At 34.9% G+C, this 10,374-nt stretch overlaps 1 protein-coding gene across 3 annotated transcripts in view; it reads left to right on the plus strand.

Annotated features, from left to right (window-relative positions):
- The window catches only part of GRIA2 (glutamate ionotropic receptor AMPA type subunit 2), a 156,188-nt gene extending 153,472 nt beyond the window's left edge, over positions 1-2,716 (plus strand). For all 3 annotated transcript variants that reach the window (XM_004266167.3, XM_004266169.3, XM_004266168.3), the window contains one exon: positions 100-2,716. In XM_004266167.3, the coding sequence (XP_004266215.1) occupies positions 100-264 (165 nt within the window). In that variant the 3' untranslated portion in view covers positions 265-2,716. The remainder of the gene's footprint in view (positions 1-99) is intronic.
- The last annotated feature ends 7,658 nt before the right edge of the window (positions 2,717-10,374 follow it).

Below are 10,374 nucleotides of genomic sequence, written 5' to 3' on the forward strand. Positions count from 1 at the left end.
TAAATTTTTCAAAAGCAGCACCGCCTTTACTCTGGATACATTTGAAAACCTTAACGTATGCTTTCTTTTTCTTTCTTTCCCTCCCACCTCTCATTTAAGATGACCTTGAATGATGCCATGAGGAGAGAGGAGAGGCTGTCAGTTACAGGAAGTACTGGAGAAAATGGACGTGTTATGACTCCAGAATTTCCAAAAGCAGTGCATGCTGTCCCTTACGTGAGTCCTGGCATGAGAATGAATGTCAGTGTGACTGATATCTCGTGATTGATAAGAACCTTTTGAGTGCCTTACACAATGGTTTTCTTGTGTGTTTATTGACAAAGTGGTGAGAGGCATCCAGTATCTTGAAGACTTTTCTTTCAGCCAAGAATTCTTAAATATGTGGAATTCATCTTGAGTTGTGAGGAACGGTCACCTAAAGACACAACATCCTTTTCTACTCCAGTTCCAGACGAAGCTTGGCGGACATGCACAGCTACCATGGAAGTACTCTAATTTCACTGACGTCTTTGTACAGACCACAGACCCGTTTCTGCAGCCACTATTGTTAGTCTCTTGATTCATAATGACTTAAGCACACTTGACATCAACTGCATCAAGATGTGACATGTTTTATAAGAAAAAGAAAAAAAGACATTTAAACTTAAAAAAATATTTTTAGGTATTTTCACAAACAAACTGGCTTTTCAATAAATTTGCTTCCATATTGGTTGAATAAGACAACAACGATTAAACTGAGTGGGACGTAATTAGAAAGGCTTTGGGTATCAGTTACGTATTTTTCAAAGCCAAATATGTACATGCTAAGGAAAGAAAAACAAAGAGAAGATTCAAATCTTGTAGTAATTTAATATTGTTATTAAAACTTTAATGTATCCTATTCTTTAACATTTGGTGTTAATGTAAAATTACTTGGCAGTGCTTGACATTTGAAATAAACACTTTTCTATTGTTTTATTTGCAAGTGGTCCAATTAATTTTGCTTAGCTACAGTTTGGTCATCAATGGAGTTCAAAGACACTATTAAATTGTTAGGTTCCCAGAGAAATTTACCCCCTTTTAAAGAAGGCCGGGTGGTCCTTAAAGTATAAACCTGTCCCCAGATAAAATCTGAACCTGTTTTTAAGTATGTCTTATCGTATGTAAAGAAATATTTAGCATAAAGCATTTAATCTCTGTAGGTAAATGCTAATAGATTTTAAAAACTAATATTAAAAACAAATATCAGAGTATGTGAGGTTCTGTTTTAAAGTGTTTGAGCTGACAGAGAGAAGTATTAGTTGTAGATGAAGTTAGAGATGCCCTGAAAGTAGATAGGTGCCCATTGATCAAATTCCGTAAACTAAACCTGAGTTTTGGCTTTTAAAGGTGTAAGAGCTGTCATAAATCTTACATATTATGAAAAGTTTAAGCACTTTTGAGTCAGCTGCGATATAGTTTCTTCCCATTACCATCAATATAAACAACCCTAATATATATATTTTTATACTTATTCCTCAGGTGGAATGGCTATTTTAAAATGCCCAGTGTGGATAAAACACACTTCTGTGGCTTTTGACTAAAGAACTTATATTTCTCTAGTTAAGAAATTTAAAGGAGCTATCTTTCCCTTCATAAAAGACCATTTATTTCCACTGAAGCTCTCTAAAATAAAATTAATTTAAGGTTTTAAGTGATCACTAACGTTCAACTAATGCTTGCTATTTCTGCAAGTACACCTTTGTGTAGCACTTGGTGTTTTACTCAGTGCCTGGAAAACATTCTTATTTATTATCTATCACAGAAGGGAAAGAGAAATGTAGGGTCTAATAGCAACCACTCGCATGGACCATGGTGCCATGAGGTATCATGACGTTCTTGCCTAAATTTAGCTGTCCCTAATCACAAATTCCAAGATCATACAATACAATTTTAGTGCATTTCTCCTCATCAGGAATGTTGGAGGTGCATTTTAAGTTGAAATCAATCATCAATGCTAGAATGACCAAATTGCAGACTAATTGTTTTCCACATTATACTTCAAATGAGTTTTTAAAAATGAAACAGATGACTATAAACAAAAAATGCTCTTTATTTATTGTACCTCTGGGCCTACTCTTCTAAAAATTGTAGCTTATCAATTTTTCTCTGTCAAGCTTGAACTCATGTAAATACTTGAAATAATGTAAAGTTATATTTTCATGTTTTTATAGATACAACATGACAAGAATACATAATGTAAGAGTATTTCAACTATGGATAATGTTGATTGGATAAGGCACATCTCAGTTACAAGCAGTAATCATAGTATAATATCCATGTAACGGTGCATCAATGTGTTGCTATATAAATATGTCTGTGTGCATCTAAGTGAAAAGTGGTCAGACAGAGTGATGACAGCTGTCTAAAGGTTTTTTTAATTCATTTTATATAAAAACTGTTATGGAAAGACCAAAATGTTTATGAACTATTCTTATGTAAATTTACAACTGTCCTTTACTGTACTTTTTTGTTTACAGTATATGGTACCTTATTTTCTGCTGTGTTAAGTGGGTGTCAGACTCCGAGGAGACATACACTTTCTACAACTTCTATTGAAGATATTGGAACTTCCAGTTTTTCATGTGTACTGTGTCAGAAAATGCTTTTGATTTTATTTTTAAATCTAACATCAGATGGCTTTTTCGGAGTGTTGTAAAAACTTCAATCATATATAAAACATGTTCTTACAAAAGGCCATGATCTTTATTTATTTTTACTTGATAGTTCTTAAAACTACTAATAATGAGAAACCAAAAAAAGGTACTTGAATGTATTCCCAAACAAACCCGGGTGTTTCTACTCAACAAGGACATCCTTTGCTCAGTTTATACATCAGCTCGGTACAAATATAAGAAAGGAAAAATAACTTTTTTTTAAGCTGAAGTGATTAACATTTTCAACATTCCAAGCTTACAGTCATTAAGTGCTTTGGGCATATGTAGAAATATTACTATTAATTAATTTTAGTTCTCCTTTGGCACTGTATGTTGTCAGCTCAGCTGCTGTCATAACGGTATTAAAGAGCAGAAAGGTGACTTGCTTTAAAAATTCCACAAGGTAACACATTTCCCAGCTTACATGTTTCAACAAAGTTTTCACTTCCTGCTTTACTGAGAGAGAGTATTGATGAGAAACGAAAACTCTTGCAGTTTTGATTCTCTTTTTACAAAGGTGATCATCTTAATATTTAGGTATATTCTAAAATTAAAGCATTTTAGTTCTTCACAATTGCACATTAAAATTTCTTGTATAGAGTTTTGCGGTTTGAATAATTTAATGTTTAAAAGTAGAGTATACCAATGCATCTGCTTAAAAATACAGTAATCTTGTTATTCTGCCATCCTGAGTTTGCAAATTCTATAAATATTTTGGTGCTCATGGTAGTAGATTGCGCAAATGAAGGGAAGCATTAGCAATATAATAACCCTACAGGAAGATTTTAATACAACACCTTGACAACACCATTGAAGAAAACACTTATTGAAACGAATTAGAAAACAATACAATGTGGTTTCTTCCCATTTTTCTATTTCCTATCTCATCATATCCTAGCCTTATCAGCCCAGTAAATTTAAACAAAACTCAAGTATCACTTCTACCTTAAAATGTATGTGTGGGTCTTTAAACCTGTTTTAGGCTGGATAAGAGTTTATTTATTGCACTTTGAGAGCCTGCTAGTCTGTCGTGTAAAATCCTCATGTAATTCAGGCAAATATTCCATTTTCTTCTAATTCAAATGATATAGGTAGGTGTATGGATTGAATTAGTTGCATACATTCTATATTGCCAACTTTACCTGATGATGTAAGGTTTATTAGTAATATATTATGAACTTGGGAGAGTTTATTGGTTAAGTTCCACAAATTTTATATGAACTCTAAATAAGCTTATTAAAGGAAACAGAATGATGTAAATATCTGTTTAAAAGTAGAGTAAATTTTGTGTAAAGTGTTCCAGTATTTAAAATTGGTTTATTTTTAAGCTCCAACATGAAAAATGGGTAAGTATAAATGAATCATCAAGATATTCTGAATGAGAATTTGGGGTTGTATTAAATGGTTTGTGACAGTTGTATCAAATTTTTTAAAAGGAAGTATTCATTCTCTCAATGTGTTGGTTTGGTAAGACCATGACACTGGGAATTCTATTGGCTACTAATCAATAAATTATCTATTTCTATGTTTCAAACAAGAACAACTCATAGATAGTATATAGCACTCTAAGTACACGAAGGTTCAAACATATTTATGTATAAATGAAGATATGCAAAGCACAGACTAACACAAATGGCCTAATATCCAATGCAGGTAGGAAAGTGCCTGGAATAAATCTGGATCATAAGAGTTTTTTGTTTTGTTTTTGTTTTCTTTTTTTTGCGGTACGCGGGCCTCTCACTGCTGTGTCCTCTCCCGTTGCGGAGCACAGGCTCCGGACGCGCAGGCTCAGCGGCCATGGCTCACGGGCCCAGCCGCTCCGCGGCATGTGGGATCTTCCCAGACCGGGGCACGAACCCTTGTCCCCTGCATCGGCAGGCGGACTCTCAACCACTGCGCCACCAGGGAAGCCCTGGATCATAAGATTTTGTGTCTGTGTTTTATATCCTGTTTCTATTCCTTTCCTTCTCGCTTCACCATTTTACATTCTCTTCCTGCCCTTATGTACAACTGCAATTTTTCATATGTTATACTTCGAATGGTATCCAGTTTAAAAATTTCATGCATCTTGCCCTTTGGCTTTTATTCCATGGTATCCCGTCTATTTCTGACTTGTCTTTCCTGAGAGATTTTGCTTTGAGAGCACTTAGAATGCAGTTCATTTTGTCAAAGACAAGACTGACAGTCTCAGAGTCTTCTTAATAACCAAAAAAATGACTAAGAATTTCAGGCATGAAGTACAAATTTCCTGCTCAGCTCTATTTCTGCATCAGCCACATATTCTGATCCAACAATTGCAAATTTGTTATATTCCTCCATGTACTTAAAGAGCCCCACAATTTACAGAGTTTCTGTAGGAAGAGGGAGGCTCTTCAGTGAAGCAGGAAGAGTGAGAACTCTATTTTTAATATGTTTGCGCATCAGAATTCTTTTTCAAGTCACTTTAGAATGAACACGAGCCGATTCTCTATTTTAACTCCACCCTCAAGCACTTCCAGATTATTTTTTAATTGCCTTTTTTCCCCACTAGGTAAAAGCCAATTTTGATACAATAAGTCCCCTCTATACGAACCTTCAAGTTGCGAACTTTCAAAGATGCGAACGTGTGTTCGCATGGCCAGCCACGTAGGTTAGTTCACATGTCTCGAGTACATTGTCACATGTGTGTGTACGCTACAAATGGTTGTGCTTTTGTGTACTTTACAGGACTGTATAGAGTACGGTAGTACAGTATCTTTATTTCAAGCCCAGGCTGTCTGGAAGCAAGTGTAAAAACAGCGGTGATGTAGCTGGTACTTTTCAAGGTACTGTACTGTAACATTAAAAATGTTTTCTTTATTTTTTTGTGCCTGTTTATTATGTATTTTTTGTGTGGAAAGTATTATAAACCTATTACAGTACAGTACTATATAGCCGATTGTGTTAGTTGGGTACCTAGGCTAACTTTGTCGGACTTACGAAAAAATTGGACTTACGAACGTGCTCTGGGAACGGAACTCGTTCCTACATAGGGGACTTGCTGTATTTCAGAACCAAGTTCCTTTGTGGAGATGCATAAACTCACTGTTACTTCATTGGATATGCCTGAATTCACTGAATGAATTTGGTCATTTTTCTTTCTTTTTTTTTTCCCTTTCAGGTTCATGGGCCAATTTCATTTTATTGTAAGTTGGAATGTGGGGCAGTGGATTAAGCAGTTAGGAGGGACTCAGAACCAGAATTCTAGCTTTCCCCGCCCTTCTTGCACGTCTCCCTCTGTCTCTTGTCTTCTCACCTGGAGGAAGTGGATGCTAGGACTGTCTTCCTGGATGGGGAAAGGAAACGTAATATGATCACTTAAAACATAAGGAAACATTGTCTCTTCTTTAAAAAGTGGTCTAAAGAAATAAGTTCATGCATTGGGGTGCCACTTGGTGCAGAAAAACGTTTTTGTATTCAGTTCCAAATTTGTTTTATCATCTTAAGACATTAGAAAGGCAGTTCTAGTCTATGATGTTCATTCACTAATTCGGTTAATTCAGTCTAACAAATATTTATTGAATGTATCTTGAAAAAATAGAAACTGAAGGCAAGGGCTAAACTGGAAACCTCTTTTCTGATGATTAAGTATTATATTTTCTTTAAGGGGTGTAGATTTTGATCCCGTTCACTTAGAAATAATCTGAGTATATGGATAACTCTGACAATTAAGAGTTACATATTTCTGTCCAACAAGACATTCAAACTTTAATTTAGAGTAGATATCTGATGACAGTCACCAATGATCTCTTTAAATATAGGCTCAAAATATTTTCCTCTCTCAAAAAAAACCTTAGGTTTCATAAGCTGTGCTTGTCCATAAATTTGTTTGACAACCAATCAATATTTCTATCTCTGTTTTCAAAGAGTCAAATTAAATCCATTAACAAATACCACAGTTTGGTAGTTCTAAATTGTTGCCACCTGTAGGGCTAAGGTATATCTCTAGAATCTATTTCTTTGGATAAGAGGTTATTCAAATATCATTCAATATATTGGGTTGGCCAAAGAGTTCGTTTGGTTAATGAACACGTCGTTCGATAAAGTTCTTGGTGAACATGAAAAATGTGTCTTTTATTTTTACTTAAAACCGAATGAACTTTTTGGCCAACCCAATCTTTTGGGTCAGCAGCTAAATAGCACCTGACATTTAAACTGCAACAAAAATTAAAGAAAAATATTTCAAAACAAGCTGGTAAGTTCTTAACGGTAAGCTGGCCAATGGAGAATTTATTCATGAAAACTCTTAAAATGAGTGTTACAACTTATCATTTTAAAATTTTATTTAAACATTTACATTAAATCACACCTAAATTCATTGAGGGGATTTTATTTCAGATGGAAGGTGTTTTGGAGGAATCTGCCCTTTTGTTGAATTTCCTAAACCAAAGAAAACTATATGTTACATTTAAGAATTTATGTGTTATGGTCATGGTATTTTAATTATCACCCATTATATTGCCAATATTAATAGATAAGAAAGTCCATTTGGTAAGAGTCAGAACCAAAATCAATTATAAATTAATGTAAGCATGATTTCTATTTCTTTCTCTTTTTGACATAATATAATGCAATTTAGAGGTTTTTCATGTAAAAATCACCTTCTCCCCCTCAAGAATTTTGTGTTACCAAAAAAAAAAAAAAACCAAAAAACCCCCCCATGCTTGTTACAATTTTAGGCTATTGAATATTTGACCCATATCTAAAAACACTTTTGTGTATTTACAGATTTACAAGGAAATAGCCTCATGAAAATGATTTGCAAGGTTCCTGAGATACTTACGAAAATCTAAATCTGTAGTGTTCTGAACTATATGCTCTTGCTTTGCCTGTGCCTTTCTCCCTCCCACCATCCCTCCCTCCCCAAATTAGACTTGTCTTGTTCTCTCAACTCTCAGAACAATTTTACTGAAGTCTAAGTCAGGAATGGCAGTCGCACATGACACTAAGTTCTACGTGATTCTGAGATCACAGACAGCACGTCAGTCTTTAGCCTTCTTGCTAATATGTGCCTCAGTTCTCAGTGAGGTTTGGCGTGGACAATCAGTGTGAAGCTTGTCATCTTTATTTGGGGTTCTTTTTAAATTAAAACGCATTCTTGGATTTATGACTATACTTAGTCTGTATCTTAGAAGCCTGTCAAGTCTGTTTTATGTGCATTATCCTGTCAGCTCTTTGTGTTCAAGAGATAAGCATGTCTTTGTTCATTTTTGTTTAATATTGTTTGTGTTTCTCTGTGTGTGTAGGTTCATGTCTGTATTAAAAATATCCCACATCCTCTATAGCATTTATTCTGCTAATTATTTATAACATTGTTAACTTACCTTCAGAGTTTTTTTAATTCAAAAAAATATACAGTGGATTGGAGTGAATTATTATGGATATTTTAAAGGGGTTTTCGAAAGAAAATTAAGCAACTAGTTAGGTAGGATGTATGAATCAAAGTAACTAAGTCAAGCCCCAATTTATGCCTTGCTTTTTTTATTTAAAATTTATTTTAAAGTATTTGATTCTTCAAAATTTAACTTCCAGTATTCGTACTTCATAATTAGTTGTCGAAACATTTTATGGGAAAGAATTTTGGAGTCATGTTTACACTGTGGCCTCTCTTCCGCATTTTCTTCACCTAAAAACCAATAACTTACGGTGAATAAAATTGTGCTTCAATATCTGGAAATAGCTTCCTGGAGTTAGGAAAAAAGTGTATACCCCAAGTATCTGAATAACAGTTTCCAACATCAAAGGATAGTTAGTTACCAGTATAAGTTTCAAAGAGCTGATCATCTTCAGGACAGAGGAGTTAAGTCATCAGTCAGCTGTGCAGAGCTGGTAAAGGAAAAGCTAGGATTATAATCCAGGGCTGATTCCTTACCCCCATCCTTTTGTCCCCATTCATCAGATGGGATCTTAGTTCTCAGACAACCAGCTGAATATCTGAAGAGTAAGAAAGCTAAACCCAGAAGGACTTTTTTGGGGGAGGGTAATTATTAGTTTACCTTTTGAATTAAGATGCACTCTTGTGATTGGGTTTGTATCCAGAAACGAAACTTACTCTGAGTAAGACAGTTGCATAGAACTGGCCAGAAATACAGCATGACAGTTCATAGAAAGACCATTTGAAATGTTTTTGCTATAGATTTTTAAAGTAAGTACTTACATTTATTTTTCTTGATGTCTTAAATATTTACGAGGAGAACAATTTTTCAGTCTAATAATTGGTAAGGAAATACACATGCTCATCTTTGATTAGTGGCTGTCCTTAAAACCATTTTTGAAAAAGGTGGAATTATACATACAAACATAAATTGCCATTATTATATGTTAATTAGCTTCTAGAAAATGTAAAAACATTTTGCAAATAAAAACTTGAAGGACTGGTTAAAAACCTAGATTGAGTATACAGTGTCAAATATGCATTTTAATGTTTATTTTTAATATGTATATAAAGACAGTGTTCAGCTCTATACAATTATAAAATACTAATATCTGGGCTTGTACTTTACATAAAACTTCTGCATATAAAAATGTATTATTTTTACTGTAATGTGTGCATGTCAGTGCATTTTCGTGTTTAATTTTCAGGTTTACATTCATTATTTATGCATTATATTATTCCACTTACCATGTTTTCTCTCCCAATACAATGACAAAACACGAAAACATTTTCACAGACATAAAATTGATCGTTAATGGCTGAAAAGCATCCACAGTTTACTATTTTCACTTTCTATTTCACCTTCATGTATGGATAACGTGCCTTTTCCACTTGGCCAGCTCTCATTCCCAGGTATCTGCACGATCGTGATTGGCCTTTTTATTTCCCCGTCCTTATCAAGAAGACTCGACAAAAATCGTTCTGATACGTAACTTAGCATAAACCAAGTAATCTCTCAAGTAGCCTGTGAAGATGTCCCTTCCTTGTAGCACGTAACCTAGACCCCCTCACACCCACTGGACCCCAAGTAAAGCTGATTAAGTGCTTTTGTGTGCAAACGCTGTACTTAGTGGAAATTTCTCTAATACAACAACGATGCTATATTTTCAGTGGGTTGCTTAAACATCTGCTTCCTGTATGATAGCGTGAGCTTCCCGAAGGCAGGGAGTAAATATGTCTTATTCGTCTTTGAGTACTTAGCGCTGCTTCAAAATAAAGGTCATGATAGCTTACACTGACAAAGCACATATTCTGTTCAAGGCATCACACTAGGACATGCATACTACAGGTATTATCCTCATTACACAGGTAAGGAAACTGAGGCACAAAGACACAGAGAGGTAAAGTAATTTGCTCAGAGTCACAGAACTAGAAGGAGGTGGAAGCACGTCTCTATGGGGGCACAGGTAACTCTCGCATGCGAAGATACAGGTCACACAGTAACGCTATGTGATAAACATGTATCCTAAAAATAAAAATGAATTAAGGATTGCACTCTCCAAACAGCCAGACAGGTGCCCAAGAGCAGGCACTCGAACATCATGGAAATACATCACTGGATGTATATGAAGTGAAGAGGGTATTTAGTGAAGTCTCATGGGAGGATAGGATGTGTAGTCAGAAATACATCACTTATTGTAAATAGAGCTGCAATGAACATTTTGGTGCATGACTCTTTTTGAATTATGGTTTTCTCAGGGTATATGCCCAGTAGTGGGATTGCTGGGTCATATGGTAGTTCTACTT

The sequence above is a fragment of the Orcinus orca genome, chromosome 4 (assembly GCF_937001465.1).
Source record: "Orcinus orca chromosome 4, mOrcOrc1.1, whole genome shotgun sequence".
Lineage (NCBI taxonomy): Eukaryota > Metazoa > Chordata > Mammalia > Artiodactyla > Delphinidae > Orcinus > Orcinus orca.